The sequence below is a fragment of the Schistocerca piceifrons genome, chromosome 1 (genome assembly GCF_021461385.2).
Source record: "Schistocerca piceifrons isolate TAMUIC-IGC-003096 chromosome 1, iqSchPice1.1, whole genome shotgun sequence".
NCBI lineage: Eukaryota > Metazoa > Arthropoda > Insecta > Orthoptera > Acrididae > Schistocerca > Schistocerca piceifrons.
In genome coordinates this window covers 264780160-264806902 of record NC_060138.1, presented here as the reverse complement: position 1 = coordinate 264806902, position 26743 = coordinate 264780160, and the positions used below count along the sequence as shown (strand labels likewise).

Here is a 26743-nt window from a genome sequence, read left to right as displayed (position 1 = left end):
GGTAAATCTTAACTGCTAAGCTTACGTCTCGAAACAAACTACTACAGCTGTATCGTCAATCATTCGACCTAAATTGTGTCTCATATTACAACGGACCAACTTTGTTTCGATTTGGAGGTGCGGCCTAAAACTTTTCCCTCCCTTTGAATTTCGAGTCTCAGATTTCAGGTGCAGCTTAGATTTGGGAAAAATTTTTTTTCTCGATTTCGAGTCTCATTTTTCAGGTGCGGCTTAGATTCAAGTGCGGCTTAAATTCGAGTAAATACGGTATGTACTCACTCAATTTGGTAAGGGTGCCCAGTTTTTTAATCCTTTCAGACCCACTGACCACAGCTATATGCAATAACTTTTATCGCCTCAAAGCTGCAACAGAAATGTTTCTTGTCAATGGAAGCCTCATGTACATGTTTTTGAATGTCCAGTCATTTCATCACATGCAAGTGCTGCCACCTATTGTGCATCAGTATAAAAATATCAGCAAGTGAATGTAGCAGTGTGCAGCCAACTTGTAACCATCAGAATACAAAGATGTCGTTGTTTAGTTGTATTCCATTTTGTAATGGAATGTTGTTGTTTTCTGCATGGTAGTTATTGAATGAACAATTTATTTATTATAACAGTGAATATTTCAAAATAAATTATCCTACATAAGGAAGCCATGTTTTCCAGTATACACAATTGTAACTGTGAGGTCTTGAGCACAATATTGGCATAACCTAAAACTTTTGTGTTCATTTGCTGTGAAGTACATTCAATAACTTTTTATTTGATATTAGTACAATTTTTGAGTTTACACTGGCATTTTTTCAAAATAGACATGCCTGCCATGCCATCAGCAATTGTTCTGAGATGCAATTAGGAAAATTAACATAGCATTCAATTTCCGGTTATCAACAATGTGTTTAGGACTTCTGTTAAGATTATTATTTGTGATTTTTAATTTTTAAGTTATGTTCGTCAAGTCAAAGAAATAATATTTCAACATTGGATTCATTTTATGAATGGGAACAAAATGTTGAAAGCCAGGAGTTACTTTCTTCTTCAACTTGCTTCAGTAAGTGCATTCCTCACAGCATATGCAGCACTACGGTATCAAAACACATATGCATTGCAAAGTGGAAAGATTAGTGATTTCAGACAAACTACATGATCATAACTGAAAACATACAAATATATGGGCTCTAAGATTTCATGGAGTTAGAATGTAGTGGGGCATGACATTTAAAATGCAACTATTCTTAGACAGCTTGTCCAAAGACAGATTCTTCCAACTGAGGACAAATTTGCTCACTGAGAACAAATTTGCACATTGACAAAATAAAATTTTTACAACGTTTTGACATGCATACACTACCCTGCAAAAAGTAACAAATGTCTACAGTTAACTCTTGAGGAAGAATTGGAGTTGATAGGATAATGATCCCATTTATGGCTAGACACCTGTTAAACTGTGTGAAGGAGAAGACGACTCCATGAGTACCAAAGTGTACATGTTATGGGGTAATAATGGGAAAGGTTATGATTTTATTCTGTAGCAGTGCGTGTCAAGTGAACTGTAGGAATCTTTGTTGAAGGCCTTTAGGCAATGACCAACACTAGTCTTGCAGATAGCTCCGAGAATTTTCTTCATTTAAGCTATTACAGGAACTAAAACAAGAACATGTTTGTGCTATTTATTTATTTATTTATTTATATCTATACGAGTCAGGCTCTGTAGGACCAAATTGAGGAGCAAATCTCCAATGTGTCAGCACATGAAATTGCAACATTAAATTAATAATAGATAAAAATAAATGCTTATGAACCCGAAAACAGTCAGTCCATAAGTTTAAGTAAATGCAGTCAGCAATACAAGCATGAGCTTATTTTTTCAAGGAACTCCTCGATAGAATAGGAGGAGTGACCCATGAGGAAATTCCTCAATTTTGACTTGAAAGTGCGTGGATCACTTCTAAGATTCGTGAATTCGAGTGGTAGTTTCTTGAAAATGGATGCAGCAGTATACTGCACACCTTTCTGCACAAGATTTAAGGAAGTCCGATCCAAATACAGGTTTGATTTCTGCCAAGTATTAACTGAGTGAAAGCTGCTTATTCTTGGGAATAAGCTAATATTGTTAACAAGAAATGAGAGTAAGGAATATATATATATATATATATATATATATATATATTGAGAGGCCAGTGTTAAAATTCCCAGACTCGTGAACAGTGGTAGACAAGAGGTTCGTGAACTTGGTCACTTATTGCTCGAACCACCCATTTCTAAGCCAAAAATATCCTTTTAGAATGGGAAGAGTTACCTCAAAATGTAACAACATAAGACATAAGTGAATGAAAATAAGCAAATTAGACTAACTTTCGGGTCAAACGATCACTCACTTCAGATACCGTTCAAATAGTAAAAATTGCAGCATTAAGTCTTTGAACAAGATCCTGAATGTGGGCTTTCCACAACAGCTTACTATCTAACTGAACACCTAGAAATTTGAACTGTTCAGTTTCACTAATCATATGCCCATTCTGTGAAATTAAAACGTCAGGTTTTGTTGAATTTTGTGTTAGAAACCGTAAAAACTGAGTCTCACTATGTTTTAGCATTAGTTTATTTTCTACAAGCCATGTACTTATGTCATGAACTGCACTATTTGAAACTGAGCCAATGTCGCACACGATACCCTTTACTACCAAGGTACTGTCATCAGCAAACAGAAATATTTAGAGTTACCCATAATACTAGAGGGCATATCATTTATATAAATAAGGAGCAGGAGTGGCCCCAACACTGATCCCTGGGGCACCCCTCACTTGACCGTACCCCACTCAGACCCCACATTACAGCCATTCTCAACATTGTGAATAATGACCTTTTGCTGTCTGTTGCCCATTTCTGCTATTTAAAAACTTTATCCAGGATTTGTTCCTCCGATCCCCAGAAAGCAGTCCTATAGGGAAGAATTTTACTCCCTGTATTCTGTAATGGTCCAACTTCTGGAGCAATATTTTGTGATCAACACAATCAAATGCCTTAGTTACATACAAAAGTATGCCTAAGTTTGAAACCTTTTGTGTAACATATCCAGTACCTCACAGAGGAAAGAGTATATAGCATTTTCAGTTATTAAACGACTTCTAAAGCCAAACTGTACATTTGATAGCTAATCATGTGCCATAAAATGATAAATTATCCTTACATACACAGCCTTTTCAATAACTTTAGCAAACCACTGATGGCATAGAAATAGGTCTAAAATTATCTACTTTATCCCTTTCTCCCTTCTTATAAAGCAGATTTAGTACTGAGTACATTAATCGTTTAAGAAATTGACCATTCCTAAAGGAAAAATTACAAATTAGGCTAAATATAGGGCTAATATCTGCAGCACAGTACTTCAATATTCTGCTAGGCACTCCATCATAACCACGAGAGTCCTTAGTCTTCAGTGATTTAATTATTGACTCAATTTCCCTCTGTCTGTATCACAGAGGAATATTTCAGACATAAATCTCAGAAAGGCATTTGCCAAGAAAGTTATATGATTCCCTGTAGAAACGAAATTTTTGTTCAATTCACCAGCAATGGTCAGAAAATGATTGTTAAATACTGTACATATATCTGATTTATCAGTAACAGAAAAAAAAGTTTACTGCGAACTGACTTTATATCGTTGACCTTGTGCTGCTGACCACACACTTCCTTCACAACTGACCATATGGTTTAAATTTTATCCTGTGAATTAGCTATTCTATTTGCATACCACATACTCTTTGCCTTCCTAATGACATTTTTAAGCACCTTAAAATACTGTTTGTAATGGTCTGCTGTAGCTTGAGTGTGACCACTTCTAAAATTTTGATATAATTCCCACTTGGTTCTACTTGAGATCCTTATCCCACTAGTCAGCCACCTGGGCTGCCTCTTACTGCCACCACCTGGAACTGTCAGAGTCAACCATTTTGCTAAACGTCCACAAATGCTGGGCAAAGAGGCAAGAAAACGGAGAACATTTCAGAAGAAATTTGCAACAGAGATGGCATAACACTGGTAAACTAGGTTAGAAACAAAATGGTTCTAGATTGAAAATATGTTGCAAAAGGAGAAACTGGAAAAATTGAATGTTGTTACAAGAATCGAAATAAATATGGTACTATCAAGTGACCAGAGATTGTAAAACATTGTGAACATAATTCCTAACACACTATTTTTTTGTTAACTAAAAACAATGCAAGTTTTATATCTATTGTGAGTGTCAAGAGTTCACATATGGCACCACTATGTAATTAATGTAATGATTTCTGTGTCAATTGAGACCAAGTGTACACAACTGTCTAAAAAGTATATTTTGAAAATTGTTAGATTTATTTCCTTAGATTGCTTCTATAAGCTTTAAAGTATAACCTAATAACATTAGAATGTTAAAAAAATTTCATTCTTCTGCAACAAATACAAGTCTGAAAGGATAAAATAGCTATTTACAGTGAGCCTGACGACTACTTCCAGTTACTCTTCTTATGGCCCATTCTCCCATTTAAAAACTGTGTCCAGGTTTTGTTCCTTTGATCCCCAGAAAGCAGTCCCATAGGGAAGAATTGAATGTGAGTAGGCATAGTACGGTATGTCACCACAAGACCTTGTATGTTACAAACTGATGACAACACCGTAAGATCATGGTGCACAGATGACATTCTTTTCAAAAGCATTTTCACGTGTTTACCTCTTGTTGCCTGATATTGTCCATCCCTAAAAATTTCATGTTTATTACACTTCTATAGATTTATTACCTGTGCTTAGAGAGAGTGAGTTTTTTCCTTTCCTCATGGTGAAGTGCATACTGATAGTTTTCTTTACTTTCAACATTAATTTAGTTAATAATGCCTAGTTGCAAATGTCCTTGAGGGTTCCATTTCATTTCTCTAATGGGAGTTCTGATGTCTTATGTGGGACTATGGTGTTGATGTAATTGGCGAAGAGAACTTTTGCTCCATGTCTTCTGTTATCTGGGAACTCATAGATACATATTAAGAATAGAATTGGATCCAATACACAACCCTCAAGAACACGTATGTTTACATGTTTCTTGTCTGACAAATATTTTACTAAAATATTATAAAAGAACAGATTGCTACTCACCGTACATAGTAGAGACACTGGCTCACAGACAGGTAAAACAAAAGACTGCTAAATAAGTAAGCTATCAGCCAAAAGACTTTCTTTAATATCTCAAAGTCAACAGCTGCCACCCATCCCATACCAAGAAGTTCCTTCCATACAGCGTAGCCACCTGCAGCCATCACATCTGTAGTGACAAGCAGTTCCTTTGTTAATATACCAAGGGGACTCACTGAGGCCTTTACAGATCAAAATTACCTTCCTAACCTTGCATAGGAACATATCTCCCATGCCATATCTTCACAGTCACCCACCACTTCCCAAAGTCACACCATCAGTCCACAGAGGCACTTTCCACTCATGACTCAATACAATACCTCCCAGGACTGGAGCAACTGAATCATTTTCTCTGCAAGGGTTTCGATTACGTCTCATCGTGCCCTGAAGTGAGGTTTGTGCTACCTACTATCCTTCTCTCGCCCCCCCCCCCCCCCACCACACACACACACACACACACACACACACACACACACACACACACACACAGTGGTATTCTGCCGCCCATCGAACCTACACAATATCCTTGTGCATCCGTCCACAACCCCTACTCTCAACTCTCATGGCAAAGATCCCAGTTGTGTTGTTGTTGTGGTCTTCAGTCCTGAGACTGGTTTGATGCAGCTCTCCATACTACTCTATCCTGTGCAAACTTCATCTCCCAGTACGTACTGCAGCCTACATCCTTCTGAATCAGCTTAGTGTATTCATCTCTTGTTGGTCTCCCTCTACAATTTTTAACCTCCATGCTGCCCTCCAATACTAAATTTGTGATCCCTTGATGCCTCGGAACGTATCCTACCAACCGATCCCTTCTTCTAGTCAAGTTGTGCCACAAACTCCTCTTCTCCCCAATCCTATTCAATACTTCCTCATTAGTTATGTGATCTACCCATCTAATCTTCAGCATTCTTCTGTAGCACCACATTTCGAAAGCTTCTATTCTCTTCTTGTCCAAACTATTAATCGGCCATGTTTCACTTACATACATGGCTACACTTCATACAAATACTTTCAGAAACGACTTCCTGACACCTAAACCTATACTCCATGTTAACAAATTTCTCTTCTTCAGAAACGCTTTCCTTGCCATTGCCAGTCTACATTTTATATTCTCTCTACTTCGACCATCATCAGTTATTTTGCTTCCCAAATAGCAAAACTCCTTTACTACTATAAGTGTCTCATTTCCTAATCTAATTCCCGCAGCATCACCCGACTTAATTCGACTACACTCCATTATCCTCGTTTTGCTTTTGTTGATGTTCGTCTTATATCTTCCTTTCAAGACACTGTCCATTCCGTTCAACTGCTCTTCCAAGTCCTCTGCTGTCACTGACAGAATTACAATGTCATCGGCAAACCTCAAAGTTTTTATTTCTTCTCCATGGGTTTTAATACCTACTCCGAATTTTTCTTTTGTTTCCTTTACTGCTTGCTCAATATACGGATTGAACAACATCGGGGAGAGGCTACAACCCTGTATCACTCCCTTCCCAACCACTGCTTCCCTTTCATGCCCCTTGACTCTTATAACTGCCATCTGGTTTCTGTACAAATTGGAAATAGCCTTTCGCTCCCTGTATTTTACTCCTGCCACCTTCAGAATTTGAAAGAGAGTGCTCCAGTCAACATTGTCAAAAGCTTTCTCTAAGTCTACAAATGCTAGAAACATAGGTTTGCCTTTTCTTAATCTAGCTTCTAAAATAAGGCGTAAGGGCAGTTTTGCTTCACGTGTTCCCATATTTCTATGGAATCCAATCTGATCTTCCCCAAGGTCGGCTTCTACCAGTTTTTCCATTCGTAGTCTGTAAAGAATTCGCGTTAGTATTTTGCAGCTGTGACTTATTAAACTGATAGCTCGGTAATTTTCACATCTGTCAACACCTGCTTTCTTTGGGATTGGAATTATTATAGTCTTCTTGAAGTCTGAGGGTATTTCGCCTGTCTCATACATGTTGCTCACCAGATGGTAGAGTTTTGTCAGGACTGGCTCTCCCAAGGCTGTCAGTAGTTCTAATGGAATGTTGTCTACTCCGGGGGCCTTTTTTCGACTCAGGTCTTTCAGTGCTGTGGCAAACTCTTCATGCAGTATCATATCTCCCATTTCATCTTCATCTACATCCTCTTCCATTTCAATAATATTGTCCTCAAGTACATCATCCATGTATAGACACTCTATATGCTCCTTCCACCTTTCTCCTTCCACCTTTCTGCTTTCCCTTCTTTGCTTAGAACTGGGTTTCCATCTGAGCTCTTGATATTCATACAAGTGGTTCTCTTTTCTCCAAAGGTCTCTTTAATTTTCCTGTAGGCAGTATCTATCTTACCTCTAGTGAGATAAGCCTCTATATCCTTACATTTGTCGTCTAGCCATGCCTGCTTAGCCATTTTGCACTTCCTGTCGATCTCACAGTTTTAATCTACAGTTCATAACCAACAGATTGTGGTCGGAGTCCACATCTGCCCCTGGAAATGTCTTACAATTTAAAACCTGGTTCCTAAATCTCGTGTCTTACCATTGTATAATCTTTCTGAAACCCGTCAGTATCTCCAGGCTTCTTCCATGTATACAACCTTCTTTTATGATTCTTGAACCAAGTGTTAGCTATGATTAAGTTGTGCTGTGTGCAAAAGTCTACCAGACGGCTTCCTCTTTCATTTCTTACCCCCAATCCATATTCACCTACTACGTTCCCTTCTCTCCCTTTTCCTACTACCGAATTCCAGTCACCCATGACTATTAAATTTTCGTCTCCCTTCACTATCTGAATAATTTCTTTTATTTCATCATACATCCCTTCAATTTCTTTGTCATCTGCAGAGCTAATTGGCATATAAACTTGTACTACTGTCATAGGCATGGGCTTCATGTCTATCTTGGCCACAACAATGTGTTCGCTGTGCTGTTTGTAGTAGCTTACCCGCATTCCTATTGTTTTATTCATTATTAAACCTACTCCTGCATTACCCATATTTGATTTTGTGTTTATAACCCTGTATTCACCTTACCAGAAGTCTTGTTCATCCTGCCACCGAACCTCACTAATTCCCACTATATCCAACTTTAACCTATCCATTTCCCTTTTTAAATTTTCTAACCTACCTGCCCGATTAAGGGATCTGACATTCCACGCTCCAATCCGTAGAACGCCAGTTTTCTTTCTCCTGATAATTACTACTCCTGAGTAGTCCCCACTCGGAGATCCGAATGGGGGACTATTTTACCTCCGGAATATTTTACCAAAGAGGATGCCATCATCATTTATCCATACAGTAAAGCTGCATGGCCTCGGGGAAAAATTACGGCCGTAGTTTCCCCTTGTTTTCAGCCGTTCGCAGTACCAGCACAGCAAGGCCGTTTTGGTTAGTGTTACAAGGCCAGATCAGTAAATCATCCAGACTGTTGCCCCTGCAACTACTGAAAAGGCTGCTGCTCCTCTTCAGGAACCATATGTTTGTCTGGCCTCTCAACAGATACCCCTCCGTTGTGGTTACACCTACGGTACGGCTATCTGTATCACTGAGGCATGCAAGCCTCCCCACCAACGGCAAGGTCTATGGTTCATGGGGGGAAGATCCCAGTAACAGATATAATATGCAAAACCTGCTCCATACATCCTACCACCACCACCACCACCACCAACCTACTGCAGTCCTGTCACAAGCATGACCCATCCCACCAAAGGCAGGGCTACCTGTGAAAGCAGTCATGTGATCAACAAGCAACCACTGTATTGCATTATACATTGGTGTCAACCAACAAGTTGTCTGGCATGAATGGCCACTGACTAATTTTGGCCAAGAAACAATTGGGCCACCCAGTTGCTGCATTTTCTGAAATGCACAGGTGGGAGCTCTCTCTGCAATATATCTTATGTTCCCTTAGCCTCCCTGGTCTCAACCTTTGCTAGATCCTGTCCTTCACCCACCTATCCCATTCTCTGCTTCCACTCCAGCACACACAGCCTTCTGTTCCACCACTGCACCCATAGTCTTTTTGTTCCCTTCCTCTACTTCTTTCACACACACACACACACACACACACACACACACACACACACAATCTAACCTCCCAACTGCACCTAGCTGCCAGTGTTCACCACATCCCCACACGCTCCCACAAGCAGCACCTCATCCTCTTACCCTCCTGTCTCTGCCCTTCCTGCCCACTGCTTCATACTTACCCCATCACAGAGATTGCTTCTCCCATCATGTGCAGTTGCTTGCAATATGGCATCGGTGGCCTGAGACAGTGGTCATGTTTGTGAGAGTTGTGTTTGCGTGAATGTGTGTTCTACTTCAGAAGGCTTGTCGGCTGAAAACTTAGTTTTTTAGCAGGTGAGAACAACAACATTGTGATAGATTCGTGATCCATTTCCTGGATTTCCCATGTAAATGTCTGTATTTTTTTCTTTGTTCAGTTTGTACCTCGAGTTCCTGAATATTCCAGTTTTCAGTAGAGAATTGATAATATGTATTTGAACCTGTTTGTGTGTGCTCTGGGTATTTAGCTGATGGCAAACATTCCAAATTCACTGCTGCCTTCTTAGGAATTACCTACTGAAATCTACACACGCGCGCACACACACACACACACACACACACACACACGACTGCAGTCTCTGGCAACTGAAACATTTTAAGCAGCAGCACCAATGCAAGATTGGAGTGGCAAATGAGTGTGGGTAAGGAGGAGGCTGGGGCAGGGATTGTTTTGAATGAGGGTAGGTCTACTGTTTTTAAAAATTTTAAGAGGATAATTTAGTTTAAGCCTACAATGAACCTAACGTTGCAGCATTCGTGAATGTTTGAAGATTTTCAATACATCACAATTAAAAAGGGTAGTCATACAATCAATGAAAGTTTTCACAGAAACATTATGAGCAATAAAATATGTGAATCTATAACTTAAAATCGCCACACGATCTTTCACATGTGGTCTCAAACAAAGAAAAATTCATAAATCAGCCTTTACGTATAAACAAACATGCTTATTGGACGGATTTTTCACTTAGCTGATTCTGTGCACGCTTCTACACTGGTGTGCCGAAGAAGAATACTGCACCATAAGTTTATCGCGATCAATCTGCACCATAAGTTTATCTCGATCAATATTGCCAAAATGTGCAGCACCAAAAAAGCATGTCTGTTGCCTGTTGCAGTCTCCGTAGACCAGGGCACCATTTACAGAGCTTAAAAATCACAGTATGTAAGTTACCAATATGAAGTGCTTGTGTGACACTAAACACATTTGTTAGCAAACTATCATCTCCTGTCAGAACTATTTAGTTCTCTTCATTCTGTAGTTCTACCAGTTTCCTCTTTCATTTCATTTCATGTTGTCTGTACTTGTTGTCTGATGGTGCTATTCTTGTATCGTAATGCATTTACTTTGGTACCTCAATTACTTTTTTGATACTTTTTAGTATTTCTTGTAAGAAGTTACAGTGTCAGACATGTTCCTGACTACCAGATCTGTTTTACTTTTTGTCCTGTAGGACACCTGTATACCTTGAGTAATTCATGATTTATGTGAACTTTGATGGTACTTGTGTAACTTCTGTAAACTTCTCACCATTTCATATTTTTGAGCAGTTTCCTAAAATACTCAATTTTTTCCTCATTAACTACCCTTCTGGACATAGCTAGCCCTCTTTTTTTCCCCCTCTCCCTCATCATATATTGTTTGAGGTCGGTTTAATAAGTAATCCTGTTAGGAATAAAGACAGACTTTTTTTTTTATTTTTCTAAACCCAATTGCAAGCTTTTGCAACAGTGTCCCCTTTTAGTGATATACACTTTTTCCAGTGTCGTGGCAATCGTTTTAACCCCACTGAAACTGAAATTCTCTATTTTATTAAAATATGTCTGTTTAACAATTTGAGCAAAATTTTATACCTACAAGTCACTCCTTCATCTTTAGGAATGAGAAGAAATTGTAGGTAAATAGATCGTCCACACATTGTAGGGTGCATTGGCAAGTCTTAATGCAATTTATGCCCTTTCATGGTGATGAATCGAGATGAATGTGTTGACATAATCTTGTTGTGGAACAGCTGTTTCTTCTTCCAGCTGGTGACACATTTTCTTTTTAATGCAGCAGCTGTTGATGCGACAGCTAATGTCCATGCTAGACATTCTTTGTGGAGCTGAATGGTATGAAAATGGGTTTGCGGCAATATAATGTTTAACCATTGCAGAGTACTCTTCATAAAGTATGTGTTGAGTAAAATCTCATTCATACTCCTGTAGATTCGATGAATAAAGTGAACATTAAGTGGAAAAAGGCCTTAAATGGCTGCTTCTGTAAGAAATAACATAAATGTGCTTGTACATAAAAAATTATAGATATTCTAAAAAGAAATATACACAATATTATAATTTATATCTAATACTTTGTGCAATAAAATACATTTGCTTTTCCAAGAGCATGGACTTCACGTGCTTTCAAAACTGATGTAATGCCTCTTCTTCCAATCTGGCCAGGTGTTAAAGCATGCAGTTAAGCTTGTAGTTAGTATCATCAGGCAATACACCACCTGAAAGACTTATCTGCGTATAAAACTAATCACATTGAGCACTTGATATTTTGAAGGAACAGGCTCTTCGTGTGCATGCTATGTATGCTTCATTTTCAACGCAATTTCTTTTGTCATATCTTATATTATCTCAGCTGTTTCCAATACTCATATGTGATAATACTATTATCACCCAAAATAAAATCTTTAAAGTAGACGTCACTGAATTTTTGTGACTATCTGCCAGTCTTAATCATCAGAATCATTAGCAATCAACATTTGCCCCCCACCCACCCAACCACCCATTTCCAATCCAAAAAATTTATCGAGTCATACATACTGAAAGCCACACTTGAGTAAAATATACTGAGATGTTGAGTGTGTCCACTTTGTTTGTTAGCTGTTTCATTGTAGTCGCTCAGAGACTGGTACAGCCAGTTATGTACCAAGTAGGTGGATCCTCACGTGTATTTAAGGTCTAATGTTCTATGTTATCTAAGCAGTTCGTGCATGTTTCAAGGCACAAGAGGAGCACTACTGACACAACCAGCATCGGAAGTCAAACTTAATAAAGCCAATTGTCACTGTCCGTTATCCACTCAGTCACGTACACTATGCAAATATTGCCCCAAAAAATTTCAAGACATGGTTAAATCCATTTCAGAAACTCTGGTCTTGAAGAGAGTTTCCACAGACCTCAGGTTTCCAAGCATCCCATACAGCTGAAATAAAACTTGTTACATCCAAATGAGTCCAGCATGATAATGTATTGCAGAAATTGTTGATCGAAATATTGTGATAAAACTGTGTTGTCACATTTCTGATGCCTTGGTCCATGGACTGAAATTTTCTAGTGGATTTAGGGAAAGGAAGTTGATTGTTTCACAGTGAATACTCTTTTGGGTGAGTAATAGATTTGTCTAAAAGGAGCACAGTCCTAGAATTTTTTTGAATGTTTTGCATCAAACACATTTAACCATGTGAGAAATTGTACTGCTGTCATCCAAGCTCATTGCTAATTCATGTATTTGCATAGCAGTTCATACACGTTTTTGAAATAGTGAGGATTGAAAGCTTGACTGATGATCAGTAAATAAAGTTTCTCTGACTTGTCACCTTTCGCACAAGTGTTTACTGGCACAGTCTTAATGAGCTTCTGACCATTATACATTTCATGTTGCACAGTATAAATTTGTTTACATTTTAATGTTGGATTTTTCATACCCTGTTGTTAAGCCTACTAAGACACCAGTTTTTGCCGCTAGCAAAATCGTCTTTATTCATGGATAGCAGTAGAAAAAGTTCCTATTTTCATCTTCTCTGTATTTTCTAGAGCTTTTGCATATTTTACTGATCGATTGAGGGAAATCGGCAGAGTGTTGGTTTGGTGCATCATCCAAATTAAAACATTTTCCAGCATAGGATGTCTTCCAGCTTTCTCACTTTCTGACATTTTTGTTGCCCTTTCACAAGCAGTATATTAAAGATATTTCCATTTGCTAACAGTGACTTGTAACAAGAAAGGTGACATCCCAAGATGCTTCGAAATTTCTTTTCATGATGGTATCTGTTTTTTGCTTGCCTTACTTTATGATTTGCAATTTCAGGGCTGTTGTAAATGCAGTTTTTATTGTTTTGCACAACCATTTTAATGTACTGAAATAAAAAAAAGTTATTCCCTAATCACAAATTTCATCACAGCTGGGCAATTGGTAGGAAAACTTCGGGGTTTTACTTGCTTGAGGAATATTACCAGTAGCTGGGAGGAAATTTTCCCTGTCCACTTCTTTACAACTACTCAACTGTTGTGCTACCTGATAAGATGCCTGTCATCTTTTGACAAGCTATTGTGATCTGCAGCTTCAGAGATTCGCTGCTGAAAAGGGAGAAAGTCTGATGAGGAAATTAATTCATGTAGGCTCTTAAAGACTGGGATCAAGGAGTGTTCTACATGGGAAAGCATTTTAGATGAGAACATTTTACTGAGGTTCCACTGTAATATATTTGGAGAACTTTGTTCAAATTTTTCATTGTCTTATGTCCTTGAATGTTTACAAAATTAATTATTGGTTTGATTGTATGGTGTTTCTTATGAATTTTTGGCTAAGCTTCCATATGTTAGGTTTGTGGATTCAAATGCAGGTAATTTTACCTTTGCAGCTAATAGGTGGAGCATTCTATTAAGGAGATTCTTTACTATTGCTTGAAATTACCTCTAACTTAGTAGTGTTGTTACTGTTAGGGTCATTCCACGTCAAATCAACAAATGAAACCATCATTTTCAACCTTACTGTCTTGGGTTTAAATGAAATTAAGTATGTCTATAGTACCACAAATTAAGTTTTTTCACATTTTTCTGATAAAAAGTTACCGAGTAATGGACTTTAAAAAATTGAAAAAATGACAAATTTTTGACTTGCAGAACAATGTTGTTTTCTTTATAACTCCTGTTCTAATTAAGCTAGAACAATATAATTTACTTCATTGGGAAGCTCTTTTAAAGAGCTTTTATTTGATACCAAATATCATTAGTTTAATATAGACAGTATAGATAGTTTAATATAGACACACACATCTAAATACAAAGATGATGTGACTTACCAAACGAAAGTGCTGGCAGGTCAATAGACACACAAAGAAACACAAGCATACACACAAAATTCAAGCTTTCGCAACAAACGGTTGCTTCATCAGGAAAGAGGGAAGGAGAGGGAAAGACGAAAGGCTGTGGGTTTTTTTAAGGGAGAGGGTAAGGAGTCATTCCAATCCCGGGAACGGAAAGGCTTACCTTAGGGGAGAAAAAAGGATGGGTATACACACACACACACACACACACACACACACACACACACACACACACACACACACACACACACCATCTGCACATACACAGACGCAAGCAGACATTTGTAAAGGCAAAGAGTTTGGCCAGAGATGTCAGTCGAGGCGGAAGTACAGAGGCAAAGATGTTGTTGAAAGACAGGTGAGGTATGAGCAGCGGCAAATTGAAATTAGCGGAGATTGAGGCCTGGCGGATAACGAGAAGAGAGGATATACTGAAGGGCAAGATCCCATCTCCGGAGTTCTGACAGGTTGGTGTTAGTGGGAAGTATCCAGATAACCCGGACGGTGTAACACTGTGTCAAGATGTGCTGGCCGTGCACCAAGGCATGTTTAGCCACAGGGTGATCCTCATTACCAACAAACATTGTCTGCCTGTGTCCATTCATGCGAATGGACAGTTTGTTGCTGGTCATTCCCACATAGAATGCGTCACAGTGTAGGCAGGTCAGTTGGTAAATCACGTGGGTGCTTTCACATGTGGCTCTGCCTTTGATCGTGTACACCTTCCGGGTTACAGGACTGGAGTAGGTGGTGGTGGGAGGGTGCATGGGACAGGTTTTACACCGGGGGCAGTTACCGTCCGTCCACATCAAACCCACCAACAAGCAACAGCTGCCACCCATTCCACATCAAACGATCCCTTCCCTACAGCCTAGGTCTTCGTGGCAAACGAATCTGTTCCAGTCCGGAATCCCTGAACCATTACACCAACAACCTGAAAACAGCTTTCGCATCCCGCAGCCACCCTCCCGACCTGGTACAGAAGCAGATAACCAGAGCCACTTCCTCATCCTCTCAAACCCAGAACCTCCCACAGAAGAACCACAAAAGTGCCCCACTTGTGACAGGATACTTTCCGGGACTGGATCAGACTCTGAATGTGGCTCTCCAGCAGGGATACGACTTCCTCAAATCCTGCCGTGAAATGAGATCCATCCTTCATGAAATCCTCCCCACTCCACCAAGAGTGTCTTTCTGCCGTCCACCTAACCTTCGTAACCTCTTAGTTCATCCCTATGAAATCCTCAAACCACCTTCCCTACCCTCTGGCTCCTACCCCTGTAACTTTCGTACAAACATCACAAGAGTCTGTAAGTTTGTATGCCTACAACCAGTTAATGTTTGCATACTATTAACATAATGAAATATTTTTTTACAGAAAGTGAAAGAATAGAGAAGTAATATTGTGTAGTATTGAATATAGAAAGCTGGGGCATTCAACTTCAAAAACATTTTTTTAAATAATTTTGTTCACTTCAGAAATATAAAATGCCTAAAATTTCAGCTTTGTGCTGTAATCCATTTAATGAAAAGGGCCACAATAACCACAAGAAAAACTTACGGCTTGTTTCATAATGGATGATAGCAAGAAAACTTTTTTAACTTTAAATCAAAAAGTGAGTGACAACTGCCGTAAAAAAATTGCACAAGTAGAAATTTGTGATATGTCTAGCACAGAAAATGATGATGATCTACTGTATTCTGTGGTGAAACAAGAAAGTGAAAAGGTTTTATGTGATAGTGACGTACAAGACATTGCAGCAAGTGAGGCCTTAGAAAGGTTGAATGCTTCTTTGCAGTCCGCTGGTGAATTGCCAATGAAGAAGAAACGACTGTGTGAAGCGAAATATCCTAAGGAAAAACTAATTAAATTAACTTCAACAATTCAAACAAAGGTATTATTGCTTCCTTCCGAAAAAGAAGAGGAGTTACATGATCATGCAGAATCTGAGATAGTCAGTCAGCTAAAAGATAAATTTCGTTCACATACATCTCGAAGTAAACAGATGGAAATTCTTACCATTTTACCTAAAAGCTGGAGTGTTAAGAAGCTTCAAGATGAATTTAACGTAACAAATTAAATGGCTCAAAGAGTAAAAGATTTGGTGAAGGCCAAGGGATGTCTTCACCAAACCCAAAACCTGGCAAGACTCTTGATCAAACAACTGCTGATTTTGTTAGAAACTTTTATTGTTATGATGAGATAAGCAGGGCAATGCCTGGGAAAAAAGATTTTGTGCTTGTGAGAGATAACGGAGGAAAACTGCAAGTACAAAAACGGCTAGTTTTAAGTAATTTGAAAGAAATTTACGTGAACTTTAAAGACAACCATCCAGAGCTCCACATTGGATTTTCGAAGTTTGCAGACCTACGTCCCAAATATTGTGTTTTAGCTGGAAGTAGTGGTACACATAGTGTCTGTGTTTGTACTACCCATCAAAACTTCAAACTCATGCTGACTGGATGCAACATTCCTCAGCTGACAAATGATGGAAAATAATCCAGTAAAAACTTACAAAGACTGCATTGCAAGAGTTGTATGTAATCCGTCATTACCTGCTTGTCATTTTGGTGAATGTAAATTCTGCCCTGGCCCAGAAACATTTAAGACATATTTACAAGATTTGTTGAATACTAATGATATTGATAATGTAGCTTATCAGCAATGGGTTTCTGTTGATCACACATCTCTAGAAACAATCATAAAATCATCGGACAAGTTTATTGATTTTTTTTTTTTTTTTATAAATTAAAATCGCTTACACGACATTCATTTGTTGCTAGTCAACAATCAACCTTCCGGAAGAAACTGAGAAATGAACTTAAAAAAGGCGAGGTCTTAGCGATCTGTGACTTTTCTGAGAATTACTCCTTTGTCATGCAGGACGAAGTTCAAGGCTATCACTGGACGAACATGCAAGCAACGATTCATCACATTGTTGCTTATTACAAGAATGGGAACAAACTCAAGCACACAAGTCTTGTAATCATATCAGAATGCCTAACACATGACATTGTTGCTGTGCATTTGTTCCAGTCATACTTGATGGACTTCCTGACTGTTAAATTCAGTAGAAAACCAAGAAAAATAGGTTATTTCTCTGATGGAGCAGCAGCTCATTGTAAAAAATAGGAGGAACTTTATCAACCTGTGCCATCATGAAGAAGATTTCCAAACTGAAGCTGAATGGCATTTTTCAGCGACCACGCATGGGAAGGGAGCTAGTGATGGTGTTGGTGGAACAGTTACACAATTTGCAGCTCGAGCAAGTCTGCAATGGCCATACAGTGATCAAATAATGACACCAAAACAACTTTATATATTTGCCAAGGATAACATAGAAGGAATGAACTTCAAATATGCTACTAAAGAAGTTCACAAAAATGAGGAAATGAAACTTGTGGAGAGATTTGAGAAATGCTGCAAAATTGTAGGGACACAAAAACTTCACACTTTTATTCCTTTTAGCAAGGACAAAATAATAACAAAAGCGTATTCAAACTCTGATGATAGTAAAATTGAACTGGTGACAGTTTCTGACAGTTATACAATACCGTTCAAAGACATAAAAGGATATGTTGCTTGTGATTATAATGGACACTGGTGGTTAACCTGTGTACTTGAAAAAAATCAGGAGAAGGATGAAATCACAGTTAGTTTCTTACATCCACATGGACAGTCACCATCTTTTACATTTCCGAGTCATCCAGTTTTTCAAAATTTGGTAAATTCAACAATGTTTTTTTTTAACAATTTGTGTATATATATTAAACTAATGATGTTTGGTATCATGTAAAAGCTCTTTAAAAGAGCTTTCCCAATGAAGTAAATTTTATTGTTCTAGCTTAATTAAGAACACGAGTTGTAAAGAAAACAACATTGTTCCGCGAGTCAAAAATTTGTCATCTTTTCAATTTTTGAAGGTCCATTACTCTGTAACTTTTTATCAGAAAAATGTGAAAAAATTGTCATGATTTATGAGTAATATATGCATACTTAATTTCAAAAAAATCTGAGAGGGTCAGGTTGTAGCACTTGTTGATTTGACATGGAATTGCCCATTAACAGTGTCTGAGGCAGTGTGAAAACATACAAGAGGAGGAAAGAAAGAAAGAAAGAAACCTCTACAATCTTCCACAATGAATGATATCAGAACCTTAAAAATATGAAACAGTAAACTGAAAGAATATAAGAAAATAACAACTAAAAATGAACACATTGCTAGTCATTTAGGAGGACACTTGTGTTCGTAAAACTGAAGAGTTTTTTCCAGTGTAACAACATTATTCAGTTAGCTATACTCCAGAAACCACCTTAATGTGATTTCAAAATATCCTTCTACCATTATATTCCCTTTTCTTACATGACTCTTAAACATGCTGTTCTGCGATGCTGATTCCCTCTTTATTCTTTTCCTTAATTCCATATTCAGCTGGTATTTTGCCCTCTCTTCTGTTTCTTAATATTGAAATCCTGTCACCTATCATAATTAAATTTCAGTCTCCCTTAATTTACTAAATAATTTTTTTTAAATCTCATGCTATATTTCTTCAGTGTCCTTATTTGTGTAGCTAGCAGGCAAATGCACTAGTGTGGTGGGTAATGGTTTTGTGTGTATCTTGGTTAGGATGATCGATTCATCATGGTGTTCAGTCAGTTACCCACATTTCCTATTTTCTTGTTCACTTTTAGGCATGTTACAGCATTAACCCTATTTGATTAAAGATATATTCCACAGCAACCTTCCACAGCAATATGTTCCTTCAGAAACCTGTAATGACTATTCAGGTGTTTTTGTGTGTATGATACGGGCATAATTTTATAGAATGTGTTGTATTACTGTAGTTAATCTAAAACATCATTCATTGGGAATAGTATTTTTTTTTTTTTACACTAGTGACATAGTGTTGACCTACACAACATAAGTCACATTTGCAGAAGCATCGTAAAACAAGCCTCATCCACATTTCAGTAATGTGGTAAAACTGACCACCAGCAGACCGGGGAGAAAACTGTCTCAGAATGCCCATGTAACAAATAAGTAATAGTGATTTCATGCAGTGTGTTGTCATTAAACCTATAGATTGTTTAACTCAGGAGTTCGCTAAAAAATTACTTTAAAGGAGAAATCAGTCATATTGAGCAACATTTTTTGCGGGAAATAATAGTTTCTCTGAACACTTATCACAAGAAGCACAATGTGCAGGAAACAATCTGGAACAAACAATGGTCTAATAACAAAAATCAAATTACAGTGAAATCCAGACCATTAGCTGCTTACAGACATTGCTAAATATCAACGGGGACAGTTGAAAATGTGTGCCGCAATCAGGACTCGCACCTGGGATTTCCTGCTTGCATGGCAGATGCTGTGTCCGACTGAACCATCGAGGACACAGAGGATAGTGCGACTGCAGGGACTTACCTATGGCATGCTTCCTGGGAAACTACATTTCCATCGTACTGTCCACACACTACGTTTGTTGTGCCCTGCCCACTACACTCATTACTCGTGGCAGATTCCCATAAGAGTTTGAGCGATGTGAGTGCATCCGCACTGAAGATGATCAGTGGCCTGTAAGCCTTATCTATGTGAAGATGGTATCTGTTCTTTTGGACCTGTCTGAAAGAACATATACCATTTTCGTTTAACAAAAATGGTTTAAAAATGAAAATGCCATTAAAAAATTCAATTAACTCACAGGGAAACACTCCTCCTTTATGAGCAGCAACTTGCAGCACTCTCAGCAAATACACACAACCAGATTTCCATCATCTTTGTCTCCGTTCTCCTTCGTAGTTCAGTTGGTAGTGGAGCAGCAGAAGCTATTCGCTCAGATCCCAAGTTGTTTCCTTGTCTCTCCTTACAGAATGTACCCTTCAAAAAGCTAGGAATTCTACTGATTTTGTGTGTGTTTACCAGAAGTGCTTTGCTGTGCCATGGCATGCCTGCTAAGTATTTACATCCCAGCTGTCTTTGAATTTTAATGATAACTGAGGTACAAATTCACAGTGAACTAACAATAATAATAAACTGTTAATAATTAGTAGCTCAAATGGAAGAAATGAAAAGATCTACCAGGAAGCAAGAGGCAGATAAATACATAAATGAGATTTGGTATTGCAGGGATGAGGAGGAGGTGGGGTGTTCCAATAGAAAAAAGGGATAAGAAACACATACTAAGAAAGGGTATATGTTGATGGGAGAATACTCGTACATAATGTCATGGAAAAAGGGAGTAGAGATGGAGAATATATGAATGTGAATTAAGACTTGGTCTGTGATAAGAATCATATGCTTTACAAAGACCAGTCTCCTATTGGGAGTGCAGAAACACTACTTTTGCAATGGAAGATGAAGTAAACATCTACTGCTTAATGTCTTGTTCAAAATGGACTACATTGTGAGGGCTGTGGCTCATTAAACATGAATGAAACAGTTTTCTAATCATGTTTATTGATTCACTGACATTACAGAGGATAACTCCATCTTCAAATCAGTGTGGCACAAATTGCTTTGTAGTAACAAGCCGGGTGACAAACGGAGTATGTCCTCTTCAGAGAGGGAGAGAAGCAAATACGGTGCTGCATAGTTTCAGGAATTACATTAGTTTTTACTGTACATTGGTGTTTTGCTTCTTACAGAATATGTTACCTCAGTACTACTATTTCCTACATGCTCCCTAATTTCGTGATAGATGCTTGTTAAACAATTTTGCCATTGTGTGTGTCTGTCAGTTCTGTTAAAGTTCTTAGTTGTAGTTATGGGTAATGTGTTGCTGCACATCTTAATTGTTGTTTTTCTTGTCATTTGTTTTCTTCTTCAAATGATACATTCAATATTATTCAGTTGACAAAAGATAAGTGTGATATTTATTTGCTCCCAGATACCTGTTTCAATTTCAGTTTTGAGTAGAAATTTGTGTTCCATGTCTGAATAACATATTAGTTTGGAAACTTCGTATAATTCGTACTGTTTCAGTTCCACGATGAAACTCGTGCACCTGTGCATACATACAGTTCATATTAAGCAAAAAAATTTACACACCATGCATACAGAAAAAGGAAATGTAAAAAGAAGATTGTGTGGTTGTAGTACAATAATGAAATCTGGTTGGAAAAAGTTTTGTCTTCAGAAAGTTATTTTGTCAAATGTGAAGGCATGAAATGAAACTGCAGTATGTATTTGATAGCGCAAATGATGGTGATCATTGTAAAACACACATTTCATAGTAGAAGCAATTTTACAAATGTATGTGGAGGGAGTGGTGATTCTAATTCCCTGACAGTTCTTTGTCATAAAATAGCAGGTTACATGTAGAAATGAAACTAGCTCAAAGAATGTCTATAAAATTTGGATGTGTATGTAAACTACTGTGTAACAGCTTCCAAATGTTCCAAGACTTTTTCCTCCACAATCAATCTTGCTTTTCGTTTATGACTGAAATGTCACATAAAGCGTAATTCTGTGCTATATAAAACTAAACTAATTCTGGACTACACAATAGAAGACTACAAATGAAAGATAAAAGATGAAGCACTTTAAGGACTTAAGGAAAATGCAGGAATCTGATTCTAAAAACAGTAAAAATATGTAAGGAAAATTGGTTGGTAATTTATCGTCTCTATTTGAGGAGGGGAGGGGCGGCGAGAGAGCGAGTGCTTTATTCAGTGATATAAGTGATATATTTAACGAGTTGGTAGCAACACTAAAAGAGACAGCGCCAGATTCCATGATACTTGATTTTTTTTCCTTCCAAACCAACATTTACACAAATTTCATTGATTTACCATCTTTGTATATGTTACTAAGGTTTTGTCACCTATGGGACTAGAACATGGTTTGTGATATCACAGTGAATTAAATCTGTTGCAACCTCTGCACTATTTCACATTTGTTAAATTTCCACTAAGGAAATATGTTAGTCATGAAAATTTTCACTTGTTGCAGATTTTGTGGTATTCAGTAAATCATAAAATTAATTATCAGTGTAAAGAGTCATTACAGTTGTTTATACATTTCATTTATGGCACATAATGTCTGCAATTTTAGCTTGGTCTAAGGCTTTATTAATAAGAATATGTCTTGACAATGACTAAAATGTGAAAACCATATGCCACAAGGAGGAAAAAGAGGCCCATGGTAAAATTCTGCATTGTACGATCTTTAGTGAATTGTTTTGTTGAAGATTACTTACTACTGCGTTCTTCATGTATGTGAAACAGTTAATAATGACACTAGTTACGAGCCACCTTCAGTTTAATGTGAATTGGTCTTTACCAACAATCTAAACCATTTCCAAAGTGGAAAGTCATGTAGTGTTGATATGTGAGTGGTGGTTCGGACATAATGAGTATCAAACACGAGTGACCAGATCACCCTTTGGGAATTAAGTTACAGACTCTAAATATTTTTGTCTGTCTACTCTAAAAAGTATGTAGGAAGACAGTGCAAAATTACTTTCTTTTCATACTCTCACATATCCTTCTAATGTAATTTGACCAGTTATAGAGAGGACAGATTGCTGCTCACCATAAAAGTGACACTTCGAGTTGCAGACAGACACGATGAAAAGATTGTTACACATTAAGCTTTCGGCCAAAATCTTCATCTGGAAATCACCCCTCTCCCCACCCGACTCCACCCCCGCCCACTGCCAACAACACGCAATGCACATGCGACCGCTGTTTCTGGCTGCTCAGGTCAGACTGAAAAAGTTTGTCTGGCCTGAGGAGCCAGAGACAGTGGTTGCATGTGCACTGTGTGTGTGTGTGTGTGTGTGTGTGTGAGACCGGGGGGGGGGGGGGGGCGCGTTGGCGCGTGCTTCCTTGCCTGTTTGTGTGAATGTGTGTGTTTTTCTTTCCTTTTCTTTTCTGATGAAGGCTATAGCCAAAAACTTAATGTTGTGACTGTCTGCAATTCAGTGTGTCATTTTTACGGTGGGAAACTATCTATTCCTTCCATAATTTTTGATATTCCAACCTGCGCTTACTATTGTTAATTTTAATTTTATTTTCCTAATAGGCAGACCGAGAGAAGCTGGCTTCACTCATTGAAGAGACTCTTCGCAACTGCTTCAACAGACAGTCTCCAAACCCAGGGCCCAGCGGTCTTGAGAAGCAAGCTCCATTATTCCCCCCACCAGCAACTGTGCGGAGTGGTGCTGTCCCTGTACATTCGGGTAGTTAGTAGCGGTTTCCTCGCAGGTTGCAGAGCAGCCCGCGATACTAATGTTGTCCCAAATAAATGTGTCTATTTTTTAAGCCAGCTTCGTGCAGTGAGCTAGTCATCCATTTCACTAAAAAGAAAAAAAGGAGGCAACCCACCCTTTCCCCAGACCTTGCTTCTTTTGTGTTCAAATAGGAGCACATTGTTGGCAGGCTATGATGAATTCAAATTGTATTTTGTCATTTATTTTTACTTCAAAATTATAGGCATACTTGTGTATGCGTAATAGTGTTTATCTTCAGTCCAGAAAAGTTGGATTGGTTCATAGTATTTAAAATCAGTGGTAGCCTGTGCATTGTGTACTTCCTGTTGAAATATACGTAAGTGAACCACATTTGTAGGATCTTCCTGATAAATTTTTGCATTCCTGCTGTCAATGAGAAGTGTGTGTTTTAATTGTGTGTCTTTGTGTTTTATTTTAAAATGTTTTGTATGCGTGTATGGATACCATCGTGTCTAAATATGTGTATTTGTTAGTAATAGACAACAAAGAAGTGTCCAAAATATCTTTTAAAATGTGAAAGGAACTGGAAAAGGATCTTGGTTAAATATATCAGAAAGATGGAAATATTGTTATGCTGGATAATTCAGTAGATGATGTATGATTTCAAAAATGAAGTAATGAAATGAACAATGAAGTGCAGGATTTCAGTGTGTAATTATAATGTAGCTCTGCTATTCTACTCTTTTTTCATTTGTTCATTCATTCAGTAATAGAACCAAACAATCCATATTAACCAACAGCTGCTTATTATAGGCATGTCAATTTGCACTTTTTAATTAAAAATGTGTGCTACGTATGTTGCTTTATAGCTTGTGTTTTTTTTAAAAAAGAAGTAAAACAATACTCATGGTAGTTTAATAAGAATTTTGTGTGTATATAATGGAGAAATATTTTGTTATTTTTATCATGTATATGTTAGCCTCTTGAGACTGATTGCTATCTTATTAGGATTTAAATGACACTGGAAGTATCGATACATAGCATATATACCTTAGTGAGTTATGATGGAGGCAAGGGGCCAAGCTATAGTTATAAATGTGTATTTCAAGGAGAACTGGGGGAAGGGAGGAATGGGTATGGGGTAACGGCTGTTGAAGACTTGGAAAATGGATAAAAGCGCAAGAAATATGCTCACCCCTAATTTTGTGTTTAACAGAGTGTGAGTGACAAAAACTGAGGCAAGAAGAAATAATGAAAGCATATCTGTGTAGTATCTTAAGACCTATAAAATATATTTTCTCTCTTTCCCCCGAGCTTGAAATGTTTTTGCTCAAATTCCAGTGCAGTGTTTTAGTGTTAATTGCAAACTCAAATGGTTTTTTGTCTTTGTAACAAACCATTCTGGTGAAGAGATTCTTTTCTGCTGCAATTCTTTTCACAACCTACACACCAGTAAGGCTTTGGGAAAAGAACCTGTGCACTTCTATCACTGACAGAAGAATAAGACTTCATAGCTCAATAAATACAATGTATTGTTATTCCCTAGTCTATTAAGAGAACAGATTAAACTCCCAACACTGCTTTGTATGGCTCATATTGAGCGTGATTAAGACTGTGTTTTGACTGAAACAATGCAAATTTGATGTGAAAGCATTCAGATGATTGGTAGAATGATCGGTAATATTTTCATTAAACAGGGCCTGTTAAACCTGTAAAAGTGCTTTCATTTGGGCATATAGAAATACATGTTTAATGATGTAACAGAAATTTCTGTACTATATGACCAGATAAAACAGTTTCAGGTGATAAATGGTCAATGGGAAAAGGAAAATGTGATTAAATCATTGTAAATGCTTGTATTGTGTGTGGTTACTGCAACCCCTTTGAAATGTCAGTGGCTGTTTCTCCAGTTACGTTACTAAAAGAGCATTCAGCCATTCTAGTTCATTAAAGAAGCATACATACAATCTTATTGCCTTGTGTTCTTTATTTAAATGACCATACCATCCATTATCTTCTCCTGCTTACATTGTTATTATGTAATGTTGTTGAGTTGTGTGTGTAGTGTAATCCGGCAAAAAAGGACATGATGGACTTTCCCAAACCCTCCAATTCACCATGATACACCATCAATGTTTCTGTGAATAACTCCATTTAAGATAGCACATCCATCTTTGTTGTCTGAAATTGTATTTTATGGGTAGTTAGGTATTTTAGATTTCTGGGTAAGTGGTGAAAACTTTTTTTGTGTGTGTTCACTCTTCCATGCACAATGCTAAAGCAGAGTAATGCATTTTTTTCTAGCTTTGTGTTTAGGAAAGTAAATGATAGTGTCTGACATAAAATTTTTGACAACAGTTAAGGAAGATAAGGGAATTGATACCCTGAGAGACTGTCGGTAAGCCCATTGGCCTAACACCCTGCGAGCCAGAAGTCTGTTAATGAACACTGTATTGTCCTTATTACTTACTTCCTCAGTGAAGGCTGTTCCAAAAATAATGGCTTGTAGAACATGAAACTGATTTACTAGTAACGGAAAAGTTTCTGAACTGCCGTGTGAAAAGATGTGCCTTGCAATTGAAAGCTTTATCAACAGGCACTTATGGCTAGGAAGTAGTTAGTGTAAAATTTAATGTATTCATTCTGTTTTATTTCTGGTTACAGGCAGGAGATAAACCTAATCAATTATTTTCATGAAAATTTCAGATATGTTTTTCTGATGAAGTACCTACATTAGATTTGACTGTGTGTGTGTGTGTGTGTGGGGGGGGGGGGGGGGGGATAATATTACATACCCAACATTGGTTTATGTTGCACAGGAGTAGATACTGTTTCCTATAACTATTTTCAGATATTTTGTCCTTAATACCTTTTACAACTCTCAGGTGTTTTGGAGTAATCTGCTGTGCATAGTCTAGAAATTTTTGTTTTTCTCACCCAGGATGAACCATTGTAGCTGGATGCTGTTGTGCCCCACACAGGTCTTGATGAAGGTGTGGCCTGTATGGCACAATCAGAACATCAACGAAAATGTAGGAGAAAGTTAGCCCTGATCATTTTGAAATGGAGAGGAGATGCACATTCTGGCTGTATACCAGGTCCAGGGTGTTATCCTTACCTAGCCATTACAACACTGCCTTTTTCTCATCCATTTGTCAAAAAGTCTGACTTCATGTGGAGTGCTGGCCCATTTTATGATGTTTGCCTGATGCCACACTTTGTGCATTGTCTTAATATGTCTGTTAATAAAGCATCTC

General features: G+C 37.9%; 1 protein-coding gene across 2 annotated transcripts in view; it reads left to right on the top strand.

The window, feature by feature from the left end:
• Window positions 1–25458, top strand: part of LOC124782403 (nuclear receptor-binding protein homolog) — a 436938-nt gene extending 411480 nt beyond the window's left edge. For both annotated transcript variants that reach the window (XM_047253937.1, XM_047253938.1), the window contains one exon: window positions 23339–25458. In XM_047253937.1, the coding sequence (XP_047109893.1) occupies window positions 23339–23503 (165 nt within the window). In that variant the 3' untranslated portion in view covers window positions 23504–25458. The remainder of the gene's footprint in view (window positions 1–23338) is intronic.
• Window positions 25459–26743: the final 1285 nt, after the last annotated feature.